This window comes from Ovis aries, chromosome 19, assembly GCF_016772045.2.
Source record: "Ovis aries strain OAR_USU_Benz2616 breed Rambouillet chromosome 19, ARS-UI_Ramb_v3.0, whole genome shotgun sequence".
NCBI classification, from domain to species: domain Eukaryota; kingdom Metazoa; phylum Chordata; class Mammalia; order Artiodactyla; family Bovidae; genus Ovis; species Ovis aries.
Genome location: NC_056072.1, coordinates 37,892,067 through 37,912,960, shown reverse-complemented (window position 1 = coordinate 37,912,960; position 20,894 = coordinate 37,892,067). Strand labels below are relative to the sequence as shown.

The window sequence follows — 20,894 nt, the reverse complement described above, 5'->3', positions numbered from 1 at the left end:
AACAAATTACCACAACTTAGTAGCGTAACAAACAAATTTATTACCATACTGTTTTGAAGGATAGAGAAACCCAATAGAGGTCTCCTTGAGCTAAAATCAAAAGGTTGACAGGATTCTGTTCCCTGCTGGAGGCCCCAGGAGAGAACTCATTTCCTGTCTCTTCCATCTCTTAGAAGCCATTGCTGATGGTCCTCTTTCTCCATCTTCAGAGCCAGTGGCAGCAGGTCAAGTTTTTTGCATGTTGCATCACTCTGACCTCCTCTTGGCACCCCTCTCTTTCACTTTTAAGGAACTTTGTGATTACAATGGACCAACCTGGGTAATCCAGGATAATCTCCTGACTTTAAGGTCAACTGATTAGCAAAGGTATTTCCATTAGCAGCCTCAGTTCCCTTTGCCACAAAAGCTAACATATCCATAGGTTCCAGGGATTAGAATGTGGGCATCATGGGGGCAGTGAGGGGAGTAGCATTCTACCTACCACACTGCGCCACAAGTATAGAGTAAAATGATATAATGTAAGCAAATTTCATAGCAGATCTGCCTAGTCAGAGTGCTCAGAAGCTGATAATGATGATTAAAACTGATAGTTGTTCCAATCAGTAGCATTAACTGTGAGATAATGACCCAACCTGTAGCATTAATATGGGGTGAACAATGGCTTGTCAGTGCTCATGCATGTATAGAGAGACCAACTTTGACAGCACTCCCAGTCAGGTAGACAATGTTTATTACAGTTCCTGCTAAAGTGCTCGAGGAAATTAAAATGCATCATTTACAGCTGGACTCTTGAGGTACCAAAGGTTCTTTCAGTCCAGCGGATGACTGGAGAAACAACTGAATAAATACAGTGTGCCTCAATGAACTTACAGTCAGGTGGGAAAGATGACATAGAGACCTGAAATTGCATTATGTCTTAATTTGTTCACTTGTACTTTAAATCTCTCCCGCTCGAATATAAACTTCATTAAGGGCTGAAACTTTGCTCACTAGATTGTGCCCACCTGTGTCTTCAACACCTGGAACAGTGGCTGGAATATACTAGGCACTCAATACTGGTTGAACAAATATAATGTGACACGTTATACAGACTCTTATGTTAAAGATTGTTCATAAAATATGTAAACTTACAGATGATAAAACATATCGACTTGCCAGGGATGAAAAAGAATCTTAACTTTCCTTTGAAAAATGCCCAGCATGTTTGCAGACAGCACATAGCGATCCCCAGAAATGGCTCCCTGAAACCCTTGACCTGCATTGACTCATGTTACCCTGTTTGTATCACCCCTAGATCACAAGCCAGGAAAGGCCTGAAGCCCACATGTGAAGGACTATCCATTGCATCATCCTGTCCCTCTGCAGCTCTTGCCCCCCATTAAGTAACAAGTAAGCAAATTGCAGGTATTGATAAACCATGGAGGAGATGAAAATGAGGGATGGAATAGAGGATTCCTGGAAGGGTGAGACATTTATCAATATATGAAAACTATAGGTGATCACGAAAGGCCCATTGAAGCATATTTTGTTAGGGAGATTAGAACTCTCCAAATAGATTCTTCAGTGTATTAATATCCTCTGGGCTCAACATTGGCTATCTCTGTTTACAACTTGGCTATCTTTATTTGTATGCATCCAATTTCGAACATGCTACTTGGAAGCAAGAATCTCTTCTAATTCATGCAGCTATAAAGAAATGGTTCCCAAATGTGTTCCTTTCGAAAAGTAACACTTGTCCTAAATTATATATTTCAAAAGAAGCAATCTCGGAGAATATGAAGAGATAGGAATTCTTGCTGATCAGTGGTATTGGTGACAGTCAGGTGGAAGTTAACTGAGGTTTCAGTTCATTTTTATTGGGTATTATTTTTAGGTCTACTCTGTGCTCTGTGAATTCCTACAAAGGGCCTAGTAACTTAAAATTGGTAGTGGGATTTTCTCAAGCAGAGGTGCCATGTAACAATTTATCATCGTGACAGGTGTTAGGAGTTCAAGGGAACTTGCTGATGCCCCACTTCCCAAAGTCAGAGCCAGGAGGAAATAGATTTTGTTACGGAAATTAGAACCCTCCAAATAGATTCTTCAGTGTATTAATATCTCTGCTGGGCTGAAGACTGGCTATTTCTGTTTACAACTTGGTTATGCTTATTTGTATCTGTACAATTTCAAACATGCCACTAGGAAGACATATTGCCAGCTGTTTCAAGTTTTTAAAGGGAAGTTTTATCAGAACCATATATTTAAACCCATATACACACTACAGTGAGAATGCAATCTAAAATAGAATAAAACAAAAGTGCTAAAAGAAAATAGATCTTGCTGGGATTCTGGGAACCCAAGTCTCTCCAGATTAAATCACATTCTCTTCAACACAGAAGCAGCAGTGGAGATTTATATCATATTCTATTTTACTTCTTCAGTGCAGATTAGTCTCAAACTCTGACACCAGGCTAGAAAAAAACTTTCACTGAATTTGAAAAGTCATGTGCTGGAGACATAAGCTAAGAAAAATAAAGGTCTGAATGAAGGCCAAGCCCTCTAGTTCCCTGGGGGAAGACAGGAGTAGATAAGTAAGCTATTATAGATAAAATGGATAAACACCAAGGTCCTACTATATAGCACAGAGAACTAATATCCTGGGATAAACTGATGAAAAAGAATACTTAGAAAGAATGTGGGTGTGTCTGTGTATATATATATATGGATAACTAAATCACTTTGCTGTACAGCAGAAATTGACACAACATTGTAAATCAACTGTACTTCAATTTTTTTAAGTGGGGGGAAAAATAATAAAGGGAACAGGAGAGGACAGTCTAGATCCCCACCAGGACATTAGCAAAGGCTCAAAACACTCCCATTTATTGAGCTGAGCAGTTCTATGACTTCTTCCACTCTCAGAAACACAGAAAATGGCTTGTTAGAAATCAGGCAGCACACAGCCTCCAAAGATCCACAGTAGGGACAGAAAGGGGGAAACATCAGTCTATCATTGTCTCCCCTGGGTCCCTGGTTTTATAGTTCAGGATTTATGTCCTCATTTATTCTGTAGCTGGTCCTCTAAAGGATGTGAGACAGTCTCAATTCTCTATGAGAACCATGCATGCAATTTTTCTGAAACAAACAAACAAAAATTCAGACATTCTAACTAATTCAGGTGGAGGTGGCTATAAGGGAAAGGAAGAAAAAACACACGATAAATGTGGCACAGAAATAGCAAGGAAAATTTCACTATATGCCTTTGTGTGTTTAGTTTAAAGCCTGAAAATGTGATATTTATTCAAAAATAAGTTAAAAGTTTGAATGTATATTGTTAAACAATTTGAGATGACTTCAAAAGCCAGCCTTTTCCTCACATAAGCTACCATCTCAGAAAAATGCAAGCAAGCATTTCATCTTCAGGACGAACAATCCTTCAGTCTTTCTGTCAAACCTCTTAAAGCGTATTTTCTGAAGCTGAGCCTTCTTGCCTGATTTCTTCCCCGTGGGCATTAAAATCCTAAATTAAGAACCCAAGGATTAACCAAAGAGATTAGAGACCCTCTTCATCAGTGAGGGATTTCCAATAATCACAGAGCTTAAAATCTTGTTTAATTAAAATCTGTGTTAATTGACAGGATAATAAGCATTGATTTTACATGTGTGTGTTAGCCACATCACAGCAATTACCTGGCATGTTTTATTCATGTGGGGCCACAGACTGCTCCAGTGCCACCAAAACCAATCCCCCTCCCCCACCTTAAGCACACATCAGAAAGATCTGCAAAATGACAGTCACCAGTGGAAAATGAAAGGCTCTCGCTTTTTCTCCCATTACATTGTAAGATAATTAAAGCCCAGACCAATAAAATGTCCAGCATTCATATTCCAAAATTCAATTTCCACTACATCAGGACAAGCAGTTAAATGCTTTAAGCCATCTGCTGGCAGCTTCACCAGCCAGGCCCATAGCAAAGCCACACTTTTTTTTTTTTTTTTTTTCATGTGGTTTTGCCAACAGTGACCAGCCAAAGAGAAGAAAGGGGGCTGACAAGGGAGCCCCTTGTACTGTCAGCAGTCTAGGGGTCCCAGTGCCTGCTGGCTTCTGGATAACAAATGCAAAAGAACCATTTGATTGAAAACAAACTGAAAGGATATCATGTAAAATATATAGCATATGAGGGTCAAATTCTGCTATGTACTAATAGTATTTTCAGGACGCCTGAATCTCTCCCCATGTGTGGGAGTGTGTGCTGGCTGTCAGCATGAAGGTTTCGTGGCAAGGTCCCATTAGAAAGATAGGACCATCTCAATGCAGACCATTATGAGATTGCAACAGCACGGACATACAAAAAAAAAAAGTTAACAAAATGTAGATATAAAAGGTATTAGACAGGCAAGATAAATGAGGAACACAGCATGTGGAAGCAACAGGGATACTGACCAGAATGCATGGAATTCCATCAGTGTGGGTGCCATTATAGACTGGGAAGCATGGTGAGGGTGTGTAAACTGTAGGTTTCAAGTCCAAGAACGGGATCTTTCTGTGAGTTACTTAACCTCTGTGAGCCTGTCCATAATGAGACTGCAAGTATTAAAATCAGCTAATGTTTCTAAAATTACTCAGGGACTTCCATTTCCAGAAGGATAGAGTAGACATATCTTCCCTAATCCTCCTGCTTAGCACAACTGAAAACCCTGGACATTCTACATAAAACAAACAAGTCTAATAAATGGACACAACAGAGACTGTGAGGGACTTCAGGACTCAAACCAGAAGCCACCGAATTCCCTAGGGTTTCTTTTTCCCTCATATATTCCACGCTAGGTGCCACCCACCCAAAACACCAAGGGCACAGGCAATAAGAGCCCCAACAAAAGCTTATTCTCTCTATACACAAAGGGACAGGGAAAAGACAGCCTAGCAGGACAGAAAACATTTAGAAAATAACTATTATTCTGCAGCCAGGCACCATTACAACTATGCCCCACTCACACCCACACCAACAAAGATCAAGTGATGCACTTAGACTCCCTCCCTCTCCAGGCTGTAATGAGGGTCCCCAACCACCACATCAGGGGATGTCAGAGGACGATGAAGAGCAGGCCAGGACCTTGATCCTCCACAGGCTATAATAACTCCTCTTAGCTGCCATGGTGTTGGTTGAGACAGTGTAGGGACCCTGGGCTTGTACCCCACCTGGTAGTACTGAGGGACCCTCCCCATGCCTACTAAGAGAATTTGTTGCCAGCAGATCTGCTTTTAAAAAGAGTTAAAGGAAGCTCTCTAAACATCATGTATTCTGTATTTGACATTTCTATCTTATTTGTTGTGTTTCCTTACTAGAATGTGTGCTGTTAGGAGGGCAGGGCTCTTTGTTATGTTTTTTCACTCTTGTGTCTTCATTACTTTTAATAGCGTCAGACTAACAGACTGCTACTGCTACTGCTAAGTCACTTCAGTTGTGTCTGACTCTGTGCAACCCCATAGATGGCAGCCCACCAGGCTCCCCCGTCCCTGGGATTCTCCAGGCAAGAACACTGGAGTGGGTTGCCATTTCCTTCTCCAATGCATGAAAGTGAAAAGTGAAAGTGAAGTTGCTCAGTCATGTCTGACTCTTAGCGACCCCATGGACTGCAGCCTACCAGGCTCCTCCGTCCATGGGATTTTCCAGGCAAGAGTACTGGAGTGGGGTGCCATTGCCTTCTCCACAGACTAACAGAAGGGCTCAGTAAATATTTGGGGAATGAATTGCAAGTTAATTTTTCTGTGTGTATTGCACGGTGCTTAGTTATAAAGGTAAGTTAATGACACTTCTATTCCATATTATTATGAAGATTATATTGAGTATATACACAGCTTTCCTAGGATATATAAAGAACTCCTACAATACAAAAAAAAAAAGAGAGAGAGAGAGAGAGAGACAACCACCCGACTTAAAATTAAGCAAAGAACTAGAATAAATACTTCTAAGAAAATATGCAAATGCCCAATAGACACATGAAAAGGTGTTTAACATCACGTACTTAAGGAAATGCAAACTGAAACCACAATGAGATAAACTTCATTAAAATGACTACTATCAAAAAAAAAAAGTGGGGAGGGAGGAGAAAAGAAAGTATTGGCAATGATGTGGAGAATAGAAACGCTTGTGCACTGTTGGTAAAAACGTAAAATGGTGCAGCTGTCATGAAAAACAGTTTGGTATTTCCTCAGAAAGAGTTTGGTGGCTTCTCAAAGAATTGAACATGGAATTACCATATGCCCCAGCAATTTCCCTCCTGGTTATAAATCCCTAAACATTTGAAAACGAGGATTCAGGCATGTATTTGTACACCATATTCAAAGCAGCATTATTCACAAGAGCCAAAAGGGAGAAGCCCCTCAAGCAAGGTGGGTGGATGGGTAAACGAAAGGTGGTATATACTTATAGTGAGGAAAAGGGGAAGTGAGCAGTTATTGCTCAAGGGAGAGAGTTTCATGTTGCAAGACGAAAAGAGTTCTGGAGATGGATGGTGGTGATGGTTGCATAAGAATGTAAATACTCTTAATGCCACTAAACTATACGTTGTAAATGATTAACATGGTGAATTTTATGTTAGTGCATTTTACTATAATTTTATAAAATAAAAACATGCCTCCATAGATAACTAATGAGAACCTGCTGCAGAGCACAGGGGACTCTACTCAGTGCTCTGTGGTGACTAAATGGGAAGGAAATCCAAAAAAGAGGGGATATATGTATACACAGCTAATTCACTTTGCTGTACATAAAAAACTAGCACAACATTGTAGAGCCGCTATACTGCAGTAACATTTTTTAAAGAAATAAGTGAGATAGATTAAATTTTAAAATAAATAAAAATGTACCTTGCACCATATCAACAACGTAGTAAAGACTCATTAAATGATAGAGTACAGAGATGGAATATACAATTTATAGCAGAACCACCTTGTGTTTCTTGTCTATAATTATGGCTAACAAAAGATCTGGCTATAGAAGTAGGTCTCTCAGTGTTTTTGTACCAGCTTGGCAAATTCAACCAAGGAAAAGGAGGGTGTCAAAGGCTGCAATGATTTTTCCATCTCAAAGTTAGATTGCTATTGCCTGGTTACATAACACACTGTCTCAGCAGGAAAGAAAGTAAGTTGCTGGTCTCCTTTTACTGCAGAAAAAAGAACAGAGCTAGCTATAGAATAACAGAATTGGATTAGGCCTTGAAAAAAAAATCAATATCTGTTAGCCCAGTGCCCGGGGCCTAACTCTGTAGATTATTTAACAGTGCTTGTGACAACAAAATTGAAGAAGAACTCAGTAAACTAAATTATTCCCATCAAGTTCCTATTGAAAAGGAAAGCAGCATCTTTACTAACAGAACTGATGACACATTTAGTTGAAGGAGTAAGTTCTTAAGAATGAGAGTATTCTTGCCTAGTGGGAGAAGTGACAGTGCTTGAAGATAAGAGCTGAGCACCAGCACTCAATGCCAATGTTCCCTTAGCTGGGGGGACTGCAGTGGTGTGTGAATAAAGAGCACCATCAATGCCTTTCTCGATAATGGCTGCAAACAGAGGCAATCCAAGTCTCCTGAACTTCATCTTTCTCAAATAACTCATTTACCAAGCATTTTAATGAACTTTATTAGAGTAGAATTTTAGTAGAGTAGAATTTGTTTATGTATACACCCAGGTGACTTCCTCCTAGATCAAGATATTAAATATTTTCATTATCCCTGAAAGTCCCCTCAAGCTATTTCACAATCACTGTCCCTTTCAGAGGATAGCCACTATTTTATGTGTTAAATGTACACCCGTGGTGGATTCATGTCAATGTATGGCAAAACCAATACAGTATTGTAAAGTAAAATAAAAATAATAATTAAAAAATAATAATAAATAAATAAATCCAGCTTGAACATCAAAAAATAGTTATCTATTTTTAAATTTTTATATAATTTTAATTACCATAATTAATCATTGTTATTATAGTAATTATAATTATAATTATTATAATTAAGTTTGTATAATTTTTAAAGACCACTTTACATTTATAGTTATTACAAAATCTTGGCTATATTCCCCCTGTTGTACAGTACATCCTTGAGCCTGTCTTACTGCCATTAGTTTGTGCCTCCCACTCCCCCACGCATGTATTTTAACTTCTGTCACCATAGATTTGTTTTTCTTGTTCTGGAGCTTCATACAAATGGAATCCTACAGCATATATGTTCTTTTTGTATCTGGCTTCTTTGTTCAGTATGTGGTTCTTATGCATATTTGTAGTTTGTTCTCTTTTTATTAGTGAGTAGTATTCCAAAGAAGAAAACCCAGTAGCCAGTAAGCACTCAGTATTATTAGTCATCAAGGAAATGCAAATTGAAAGTTGCAAAAGAAATAAATTTTTAAAAGACTGGCTATGCCAGGTGTTGTTGAGGATGTAGAAAAAACAAAACTCTTGGTGGTGGAAGTATAAAATGAAACAATTTCTTTGGAAAAGTATTGGGTAGTTTCTAAGAAAATTAAACATAATCTACCCTATAACTAGGAATTCCACTCATATACTTGGAGGCATGAGTGTGTATGTACATAAAAATACTCATAAAAATGTTTATGGCAGATTTATTCATAATGGTCCAAGATTGGAAACAACCCAGATACTCATCAGTTGGACAAATTGTGATATACACTGATGAGTCATTTTTAAGGGCCTAATTTGCCTAAGTGCAAAACACACTCTGTCATTTCTTCTTTCAGTGGGCTTGACACCCTCTTGGGGATTTCATTTGATTCTCAGGTTCCTGAGAATGAAGCAAGGAGGGAGCAGGGGACACTGTGGACCTCCCAGTACCAGACACCAGCTTTCCCCATCTGCCAGCTTTCCCCAGCAGACATCACATTCCAGATTCTGGGTCACACAGTCATCAAGAGATGTCCAATTTCATAAACATTTCCTGAACATGATACTAGACCCTGAGAGGTAGATACAAAGATAATTAAGACATAGTCCCTGTCCAGGGAAGAGTGGTGGGGAGCATGATTCTTGGGGAGTTAGAAGGACGTGTGCTTGAACCCAGTTCTTATTAGCTGTGTGCTCTCAGCAATCCCTGATCTCCTCATCCACGTAAGGCATAGCACAATGCAAGCCATAATCTGCGAAAGAGCGTTCTAAGAGATGCGTGGGAAGTGCATAGCACAATGTCTGGCACTTACAAGGTTTTAAATCAATGTTATTTATTACTATTATTGTTCTATTGTACTGTTATTACATTTGTTCACAATTTAGTGAGGAGGAGAGACATCAACTAATTACAAAGACTGTTAGAGACATTTGAATAGAGGTAAACTGAGCTTTGGGGATGCAGAGAGAAAGAAGCAAACATGTGCTAGAAAATTCTGGTAAGATGTCTTATAGGATTTATAGAGAGTTGGGTGTCAGCTCAGGAAACAAGATCTGCAGCTCTGACGTTAATGATGAAATAATACAGTGAGAGGCAACATGATGTAATAAAAAGAACATCAAGATTGAAACCCTCCTGCCTTAAGTTTGAATCTAGACCCATCCATTTATTAACCAGAGGAATTTGGACAAGTCATTTAACCCCTCTAAGCTTCAATTCTGTCGCTTATAAATGATGACAGTTCCTATTTCTAATGGTTATTGAGGATAAAAAATATATTTATCACACACTTAAGGCAATACCAGTTACTCACTACACAAATTTTAACAGTCACATTAACTGAGTGAGAAATTAAAGTCCCACACACTGCTCTTCTTGGAGTGAGGCTTTGGGTTCTTTTCAAAATGGCAACAGCAATGGCCACCCTGGGGCATGTGCTTATTGTCATGACTGTTACAGTGGTTATGAGAAGCAGGGACTTTAGCAGCCCGTTCAGCCAGGAAAATGCACACCTGCATAAAAAATGTGTGTGCTCCAGGAGGTTCTGAAACTCCACAGAATGTAATCCCTGGAGTTGCTGGACTTCCAGAGCTCCCAGTGAAGAAGTGAGCCCCTGGAAAGACCATAAGCTGAACCATCTAAGGCAAATGTTTTAGAACCTGACTTCTATGACTCTCTATTTAATTGGGGCTCAATAAGGAACAGGAGAATGGAACAAAGTGTGAGCGCAAACTTGGTTTAAAAAAAAAAAAACAACAACAAAAAACAACACTTTCCTGTGATTACATTTTTTCTCACTCAGGCAGTTTACCAAACATCAGCACCATTTATAAAGTGCTAATCTTCTGCTGACTCAGCTGCTGAGTCCCGTGGCCACAGCCATCAGGCAGGTGGTCTGGCGCACTGCTCATTAAGTCTGCATGGAGGCAGTTGTCAAACTCCTGCTTACCAGCTGCACTTTTCCTTTCCTCGAGCTGTACCTACTTCAACACACTCAAATGCCATCCTTGTATGTCAAAGGGTCCGACTGGCCGTGGGATGTTTTGTAAATGTTTTTTTTTTTCTCCAGATGCTTTGACACTGTGTGCAAATAGCCTAAATGCTCCACGATATTGTGAGATTCTAGTCAAGGAAAGAAGATATCTTATCAGCTGAACTGTCTGTAGACACTGCTATGTTTTGTTTTGTTTTGAGACTCCTAAGTTTGATTCAGTCCTGAGAAGAAAGTTATCAATAAGCCTGATTCCCAGTATTCTGCCTCCATCAGCACCATTGTCACGGTCACTGTCATCATGCTTCTTGCCCATTCATTGCCCTTCCCTCCTATTCCAGTCTCTGCCCTTCTCTCTGCTCCCAGGAGGCTAAGTCCTCAGACCGCATCTCCCAGGCTTCCCTTCTACTGGCTTTCTGATTGGCTTGGTCTTGGTCACTGGGAGACACAGGCTGGAGATGAGAGAGTGGAATGAGCGGGGTGGTGGGTATTTCTTCCCTGTTCTCTCCCTGGTTTGCCTGACTTGCAGCCATGGCTGCCTCCCTTCAACCAAGCATTCTGTCCAGTGGCCCCTGCTCCAGGAATCCGGCCCCTTGGCTCCATCATCCTGTGTTCCTCTCTCTGCCCCTGTGAGATAAGGGTGGTCAGCCTCCCATTGTTTCTAGTCTCTGGGTGCCTCTATACGCATGTTTATCTTCCCAACCAAGTCATCCCTTCGTGGGTGTCTCTGGTCCTGCCAGGACCCTGCTGACTCATCATCTTCATGTCATCTTCTCTGTGACTATTATTTATGGATTGTTCCTCATGTATCAGACACTGCTCTATCCAGAAGGCAAGTATTATTTTACAAATGAGAAGATAGACTTAGCCATCTGAAAGATCTTATCCCAGGTAACACAGCTAGTAAGTGGCAGAGTCGGAATTCAAACTGTTCTATAGTCTCTTTTTAAACCACCGCCAGCAGTTCTCCAATACCGTCCACATCAGAATCTTCCCTCGTGTTTGCTACAAATCCAGATTCTCAGAAACCTTCTCAGAGCTCTCTGCTGAGGAAACCAGCTGTCTGTTTTAATGTGGGCAGTTAAGCTGGCGTGGGGTCATCACCTAGACCAAGGGAGCTAATTGCGTAGATTAACTGACAACCAGTGGCGCAGGCTGGCATTAAAACTCTGACTGGCATGGGCAACAGTAATCAGGGAGGCCAATCAAACTCTCTCTCCCTCCGCTCTTTAACTGAAAAATGCTAAGGAAATTAGTCAAGAGGTAGAAGAACAAGAGAGAAAGAAAACCGTAAAGACAAACAGGCAGTGAGTGAGTGGCATGGCCATATGGTGGAGCAGTGACTAGTGACGCAGCGTCCCTGGAGCCAAGTGGAAGCCGTAAGGATGACTATTCTTAGCCTCTTTTGAGATCTAACTCCTCTCACCCATCAACTTACCAGTGATCTCAGTAATTGCTGGTCATGTCTTCCCTGACCCAGACTCATTTGACTGAGTTGACATCCCCCAGCTTTTGCAAAAGGAGCTCTAAGCTAACACAAATGAAATAGGCTCCCTACTGAACTTCCTGAATTGACTCTGTTCGTTTCTCTAAACCATTATGCACAATGAAGCCAGGATGATGTGTCCAAAATGTAAATCTAAATTTATCAGCTTCTTTGCTTAAAGCTCACAAAGGGTTTCCTAGTCTCTTGACATAAGGTGAAAATTCCCTACCGTAACCTGGCACTTCCTGTGTAAACTAGCAACCATGCCTTCTCTTCACCCTTACCTGGAGCCTCTCTCCCCGTCAGCTTCTTTGGTACAGCCACTGTGGCATTTGTTCAGTCCTTCCTGATCACCACCATCATTCCTGCCAGTGGGTTTAGCACAGGCTCCCCCGTCTGTCTACGCGTGGATCCCCTGCCCTTTCACCTACTTCACTCCTACTTGTGCTGTGTTTAGTCACTCGGTCGTGTCCAACTCTTTGCTACCCCATGGACTGTAGCCTGCCAGGCTCCTCTGTCTATGGGGATTCTCCAGGCCAAAATACCAGAGTGGGTTACCATGTCCTCCTCCTCACTCCTACTTGGCATCAACCATCAACTCCCCAGGGACCCCTCCTTGACTTCCCTGACTGAGGCCAATCTCATAGAATCCCGGATGCACATTATTGTCATATGTGTGACTTCTTGTGTGTTACCTGGTTAACATCAGTCTTTCCCATTAAGCTCCCTGAGATCAAGATCCATGTCTGAATTTCCTCATTATTGGGTCCCCAGGACCTTACAGGGTGGCTGGCCCACTGCAAGCACTCAAATATGTGTTGACTCCATGCATGGTTTAATGTCTGCCTACAAATAAACAATAGAATACGGCTCTTCTACAGGAGCCACTGTTTAGTTGTCATGGAGTGAATGAAACTGGCAACACTGGGCAAGCAACTGTTGCTTAGGAAGAGCCAACACACAACAGGAGACCAGAGTATGTGTGGCTGCGTGCACAGTACTCAGGACCAAGCACTCCACTTGGAAGGGGAGCCCAATCCTCCTGCGGCCCCAACATCTACTTTAGCACCTAAGAACATGCCCAAAAGGTCAGTTGACTCTCCTTTATTGACTTTCACTTAGGTTTGCAGGTATATTTCCAAAGAGTTATGTCCATGACCTGGTAGCCAAGATCGTGCAAGCGTGGTGCTTATTACCCACTTCAATACCTCTGTAAATTGAGTTGGAAAATTAAAGAGAACAAATTTGCAGCGTTGATTGCAAACTGAAAAGGTGATAAAATTAACACAAATGTCTTTGATTGCCTCTTGAAAAACATTCATAAATCAAAACTGGTAATGATTTTGCTGTATGACATATTGTTTCAAGTATCCATGAGAGAAGGAAATGATTTCAGATCATTCAAATGTGTAGAATTATGGCTAATAAATGAAAAAATATCTTCCTTATGTAATTCCCTTTAGGGAACCTACTTTAGTTGAAAAAAATTTTGAACACTTACTAGGTGCCAGGTATTCCACAGGGCCAAGGGTAGAAGATATGGAGAATCTGCAGAACTCTTATTCTCAAGGGCCTCACAGACTTATGGAGGAGATCTTGACCAAAAAAAATAATCATAATAACACGAGCCATATTGTAAGTGTATGTTGTACAAAGTATACGTAGAATGAAGGTCACATATCTTACGAAGGGGATAACGATGGTGCAGAGTTTTTAGAAAACCAAAAGTAGAAAATCTTGGAGGGTCTTCTCTGGCGACCCAGTGGTTGAAACTTTGCCTTTCAATGCAGGGGTGCCAGTTCAACCCGTGGTCAGGGGGCTAAGATCCCACATGTCTTGTGGCCCAAAAAACCAAAACATAAAATAGAAATGATATTATAACCAATTCAATAAAGACTTTAAGAATTCTCCACAGTAAAATAAATTATAATAAAAAGAAGAGTATCTCTTAGAGAAGACCATAAAAATTCCAAGATATTAAAGTCCAGCTTCCGAACTTTATAAGTCAGAAAATTGAGGCCCCAAGGGTCACAGTCTCTTGACTACTTAGTGCCAAATTCCTTTCAAACCCTGAAGTTTTACAGAAAAGAAGTTATATTTTTTTCTTTTTCATGTGACAGTTCAGAGTAGGGATTCCAAGTCTGTGGCAGTTTTACTCCATGCCACCATGTAGGGCCCCAGGCTGATGTGGCTTCAAAATGAGGCTTCCAAGGTGCTCCTGATAATTTCTGTGTTAATTGGCTAGAAACAGGAAAGGGCACAGAAGAGCCTGAATAGAAGGTGGTCAGTTCTCTTTTTCCATTAGAGGGCATTCGCCCACATACCTACAAGACTACACGAAATACTAGGCTACATAAGCCAGCCATTGCTAAGTACTTCTTAACCGTGTGACTGGGAGAAAGGATTTTGAAAGACAGGCAGGTGCTCCGTCAGAACACTCAGTGCAAATTTACTGAAAATAATCTTTAAATCATTGTATTACCTTACTTTTGATGCTGATATCAATACCCAAACTCCCTGAAACATTATGTTTCTTTTGTTTTGTTGGCAGCATTTCAATATCCAAACAGCTGGCTTCAATAAAAGGTAAGGCCTGGGGTGATGGAGATGTATGTGTTGCTTCTCTACCAGGAGAGCATGCCAAGAGTTAAAAATAATAGGGCAGTGATATAAGCAAACTTACATATAAAGCATCAAACATTTATAATGTCCTTTTTAAACATTTGGCAACTGAGGTCCGGTGACAGGAATTAACTCACCCAAATTTAAAGGCTGAGCTATAATAGGTGCATGGATCCCTGACTGCTAATTTAGTGTTCATCCCACGTGGCCAGATGGCCCTCCATAGGTGGCATCTGCAGCGTGTCCAGAGCAAGACCATCAGCATCTGATGCATGAATGTTCAGTGGTACTCAGAACAAAGTCAGTCCCCAACTGCCTCTGTTGATTGAGCAAAATAGAGTATGCCAAACTCCCGAGGTGTAAACATTTGCCTTTAGACTTTCACTTTATACGTAAACTATCTTTAGAGAGAACAATGGAAATAACAATGAAAGAAAAGATGCACTCATATACTTGGGTCATTATCTTATCCCAAAACATGTGGCTTGTTTACAGAATAACAAGTACAGCTGGCTCCCACTATATTGTAGTTATTTTCCCTCTTAGATGGTTGGTCTATTTTTCCAAAGGAGACACTTAATATTTTTATTTAAATAAATCTTCCTCTTGACAAAAATATTGTTTTTACACCATTGTAGCACAAGTTATCCATGATTTCTGTTTCAGAACTTCAGGCACTTTTTGATAATTGTCGGTGAGAAAATATCATGTCTATGACATGATGAATATACATGACATTTCTCACATAACAACCCCCTCTGGGAGGTTGAGGGGGGATCATAGTTCTATCATCCACACTGCCCTCCAACACACACTCACACACACACATATACGCACATATCATTCCTAGTATCAGACTCCTTATATTAGACCTTTGGGTCACATTTATTCTCATGCCTTAAGAAAACACAGGATAAACAGGGTTCATCTTGCCAGAATTTGTTTTATTCATTGGTAATTTTGAGTTTTATTCGGTGAAATAAGACAGGGCTAAGTCATGGAATAGAAGTCAGGACCAAGCCACATTTTCTCTTCTGCTACTTATGCCCTTGACCTTTTGGGGGAGGTAGATGGAATGATGGTTGAATACATATTTGCCTCTAGCATCCAAAGTAGATTTAGAGTTGAAAATTTGAGAAGTGCTGGAGTATTGGGAAAACTATTGATCTGGCAAGAAGAGAGCAGAGATCAGTTTTTAGTTCTGCCATATACAACTGATGCAAACTTGAACAAGCCACTTTTCTCCTGTAGATCTTTTGCAAAATAATAATAGGAGTTCTAAACTAAGGTCATTCTGATCCCTTATAGAAATGAGAGTTGTGTTTCTACTACACTAAAATATTAGGAACTCACTAAATGAAATATTTCATGGTTAGGGTTCCCCATTCTAGAGCAGCTGAGGCGAAAGAGGCAGGGATGGTTCTCAGGTTCAAGTCAGTTCAGTCCAGCACACATATGTTAAGGCCTACAACATGCTAGGGCCTGGGAATGAATGCAAAGATTAATAAGATGCAATGATTGCCCTCAGGGAACATATATTCTAAAGCTGCACTGTCCAATATGATACGCACTAGCCACCTGGATATGGAACACTTGAAATGCAATTAGTTTGAATAGAAATGTGCTATAAGTGTAAAATACATATCAGATGTAAGAGACTTAGTAGGGAAAAAAAGTAACATCTGAATACTTTGTTCATGTTGATCACAGGCTGAAGTTGTATTTTGACATATTGGGTTAAATAATATATTTTAAAACTAATTTTATCTGTTTTATTGTAATGTTTCTAATGCAGCTACTTAGAAAATTTTTAATTATAATTGGGGTTTGTATTTTATTTCTTTTGGACAACACTGATGTAGAAGGAAATTGAGACTGATAAACAGAGTGTTTCAATGTGAGGATTCAGACAAGTTAATGTTTAGGGAAGTAGAGCACAAAGGAGGGGCATGTAGCCCAATTCCAGGGTTTGAGAATACACTGCCTGAAAAACAATGTCTAAAGACTGTATGCATCATGGTGAGGGGCCAGACTGCTGTGTGACCTGGAGCAAGCTGCTTAACCTCTCTGTGCTTCAGTTTCCTCATGTATAAAGCAGAGATGATACTGGGACCACCTGAGAGGATGGACAGATGTAAATGAGTTGAATCATATATGTCCCATAAAGGAGTGGCTGGCATATAGAGCATGGAATTCATAGTCATTCATTACTATTGTCCTTCAGAACTCAAACTCCAGGATTGTTCTCTTAATATTACTTACTTCTCTCGCCCCAGAACTAGGACAGAGCCTGGCAATAAGAACTTATTGGGAAGATAGGGTTATAAGAAACTACAGACAGATTAGTATCATTAAAGGGTAAAAAGTGAGATAGAAACTAACAGGAGAGATGGACATGAGTGCCTGGTTTAACACCCCCTCCACCACCTCCACTCCAAAGGCAAGAGCTGATAACAGACGCCAAAAAACAAACATCGAGCCTTTGCATTTTTAATAGCACTTCACCCTTCACAATATGCTTTCACATATTCACTCACAACTCCATGAGGCAGACAGGACAGGAATCAGGAAGCAACATGCTGAGTATTACTAAGGAAAGAACTCAACCATAAAAACAGGAAACCAGAACGCCTTGCAAAGTATCACCAGTATCGGTAGGATAACCGGAGCTCCTTGTTATCTTTTATTTTTAATGTTTTTCTTGTTCTGTTTTTACCACGAGCATATGTTATTTTGCAGTTAGGGTGAAAGCCATGCTGTGTTTACGAGGATGGAGGAGAAGGGAAAGAAGTGGGCTAGTCCAGATGGAGTCTCCCTCTCAAATGCGGGAGAACTGGACTTCATCAGAGGATTGGGGGGCGTCTGGTTTCCACAGCCTCTGTGGCGACACTCTTGGAAGGACTGATTCCAAACTGGCAGATCTCTCTGTGGCCTTTGAAGGCAGACAGACTTTGAAATCTTGCCCCTGCCACTCCTGAGCAGTGTGACCTTAGATTCTTAACCTCTGCATGTGTCAGTGTCCAATATGCAAAATTGAGACACAAATAGCACCTACCTTTCTGGCTTTACAAAGCATTAAATAAGATTATGTTAAAAAGGCATCTGGCACATAGTAAACAAGAAAAGTGCCCGTCATGATTTTCAGGCTCACTCACAGCTTGGAAATTCACCCACTCCCTGCCAGAAGGGCACATTCAGGAGAGGAAGAGGTTATTGTGTCCCCTGAGAAGTCTCAGACCTGGTAGAACAGCTCAAATTAATGCCCTCTCTAGTTATTACGAGTTATTAATAAAAACCTCAACTGGCAAAAATTACAGAAGGGATATTTACCTCTTAAGGAATTCAGATGTTTCCTCTAAACAATTTGTTTGTTTAAAACAAAACTATTTATATACAAAGTTCATTTTTTAGCCATTCAAATTCAAGGTTACCATCGTAGAGCTCCCCACCCACTCAAACATGTATACCTCTGCTGAGGAAAGACAGACATGAGCTACAAGAAATATGCCATCTCCTTTGTATTTTGATGAGTAGGAAAATCTTGGGTAACTGAGGACAATCTGAGTTTTAAATACAGGTTTCAAGATGTGGCAGAAGTGAAGGGAAGAGGTGAATAAGGAGGGGAGGAGAACGAGCTCAACGTAGAGCCCAAAGACAGAGAACTTTCTGAGGCTGGAATAGTAGGCTAGATGAGGGGCCAGCCACTGGATGAGCAGACAGAAGCAACAGGTCAAAATGAGACTGAGGATCAGAAGCGAAAGAGGAAATCAAGGCCGAAGAGGCTGAGGATACAGACTCCACAGACATTTATTGAATAGATATTTGTGAAGCAATTCCTGCATGCTAGGTACTTCTCTAAGTGCTGAAGATTCCACAGGCAAAAACATCCCTGTCTCCATGAGGCTTATGTTTTCAACATGAAATCAGATCTAAGCCCTGTCACTTAGTGGTGTGTCCTCAGCAAGATCAGATCCTGTCTTCATCTATAAAATGGTATAATGAATGGAAGGACATACTGTGTTCATGGGTTGGAAGCGTCAACCTCAGGAAGACATCAGTTCTCCCCAAGTTGCTCTCTTAAGTTCAATGAAATACCACAATATTCAGGGTTTTTTTTTGAAAACAGATAAGCTTATTCTAAACTTCATGTGGAAAAGAGAAAGCCCTAAAATAGCCAAAATAATTTTGGAAAAGAAGACAGTGGGAGGAATCTTCAGTGTCAAGGCTTACAAGATAGCTACAGGAATCAAAATAGTATGAGGCTGCCAGAGGAATAAATACACAGTTAAGTGAAACAGAATAAGGGACCTAGAAATTGACTCATGCTAATATGCTCAACTGATTGTTGATCAAAATGCAAAAATAATTCAACAAAGTAAGGACAGAGTTTTTAAGAGTTGGTACTGAAACAATTGGTCACCCACAGGTTACAAAAAATATACCGCTACCCAAGTCTCATATCTTACACACAAATTAACTGAACATGGATCATGGATTTAAATGTAGAACACAAAATTATACCATGTTTAATTATACCTAGGGTAAAATCTTTCATAAGAGGAAAAATTGATAAATTTGTCTTGATAAAAATTAAAAAAAAAAAACTTCTCCTTCACAAAAGACTCCATTGGAGAATAAAAACACAATATAAAGACAGGGAGAAAATATTTGCCTATCACATATCCTAAAAAAGATTTATATCCTGAAAAATTTAAAACTCTCAAACCTCAAAAAAAGTTTTTAATTCAGTTAGAAAGTGAGCAAAATCCATGAACAGATCTGAACCGATAAATGTTTCACTGAGGAAGACATACAGATGGCAAATAAGCACGTGAAAAGACGTTCAGCATCATTAGCCGTTAGGAAATACAATTTAAAACCACAGTGAGATGTCACTATGCACATATCAGCATGGCTAAAATAGTAAATAGTGACAACCCTGAATGCTGGCAAACATAAAGGAAAGCTGGATCTCTCATACATTGCTGTGTGTGTGCTTAGTCGCTCAGTTTTGTCTGACTCTTTGTGACCACATGGACTATATATAGACCACCAGACTCCTCTGTCCATGGGGATTCTCCAGGGGATCTTCCCAACCCAGGGATCAAGCCCAGGTCTCCCACACTGCAGGTGGATTCTTTACCATCTGAGCCACCAGGGAAGCCCATGGTCCTGTAAAATGGTATAGCCACTATGGAAAACAGTTTATGGTTTCTTAAAAACAAGAAAGGGGCCTATCGTATAACCCAGCAACTGTATTCTTGGACATTTTTTCCAAGGAAATAGAAATCATGTCTATATAGTAACTTGCATACAAATGTTCTTACAGGCTTTATTTATAATAGCCAAAAACTGTAAACATCCAAGATATTCTGCAGTGGAGGCCAATACCTTGATTAAAATGTTTTGGCAGATGTTTATGGACAGAAATTATAGCCTCACCATTTGGTCTGAGTTCTGTTCAGAGATATAGTAAAAACTGAGAAAGTCCACACACGCTTTCCTTTCACCCATTCCTCTTAACTGTTGTCCTTCCATTTAACTTTAATTGAAAGAAAAAAAAAAAAACCTAAACTTTTCAATGCCTTCTCTTTAACCATTGAAGAACATCCTGATTCCTTTCCATCACTTAGGAGTTCAGCATGGTCTAGCCCCTACCCACCTTTCTAAACAAACACTTTCAGCTTCTAGACTCCAGTCACAGCTGTCCTTTCAGCTCCTCCAGTGTGCCATACTCCTGACCTGAGCCTTCACATATGGCACTCCTGAGCCTGGACTCTGAACACCACCCTTATCTCAGGCTGATCCATTCCACCCTTTACTGACAGGTCCTTCCTCTCATATTGGTCTTAGCTTAAATAATAATCTGCCTAGAGATGCCTCCAAGACCACCTATAAATATCAGTACTTTTTCTCCCAGACCCACTCTGTAATTTTCTGGGGGTTTTTTTTCCATCTTTATACCTTCTTTGCCTCATACATCATGTGTTGTAAATGTGCACCATATGTGTGTATATAGAGAAACAATTATCTATATATATATATATTTATATATAAAACAAACCTATATGTATGCATCTATATCCTCTTGATTACTGTTTCTTATCCCACTAGATTATGAGATCAATGAGGGCAGAGGCCACTTCTGATTGTGTCTGAGCAGCTCAGGAATTACCAGGAACACAGTCAGTGAACACAAAAATGTTCTGAACACAGAAGTCAGTGCTCAGACTGATCATCTTTCTTTGAATCCACGATTGTTGCGCATTACCTGGGCAGAAAGCTATTGGATTTTTTCTCTTCTTTTCTTCCTGTTCATTCATTCAACAGCATTTAATGGCACCTGCAGAGAAGACTCTTGAGAGTCCCTTGGACTGTAATGAGATCAAACCAGTCAATCCTAAAGAATATCAGTCG

At 40.2% G+C, this 20,894-nt stretch overlaps 1 protein-coding gene across 3 annotated transcripts in view; it reads left to right on the top strand.

Annotated features, from left to right (window-relative positions):
- The first annotated feature begins 12,810 nt into the window (after window positions 1-12,810).
- SNTN (sentan, cilia apical structure protein) overlaps window positions 12,811-20,894 on the top strand; it is a 61,845-nt gene continuing 53,761 nt past the window's right edge. For all 3 annotated transcript variants that reach the window (XR_006057159.2, XM_027958205.3, XM_004018347.6), the window contains exons 1-2: window positions 12,811-12,943; window positions 14,407-14,441. Coding sequence is in view for 2 of the 3 variants with exons in the window: in XM_027958205.3 (XP_027814006.1) it covers window positions 12,834-12,943; window positions 14,407-14,441 (145 nt within the window). In the remaining variant the exon portion in view is untranslated. The remainder of the gene's footprint in view (window positions 12,944-14,406; window positions 14,442-20,894) is intronic.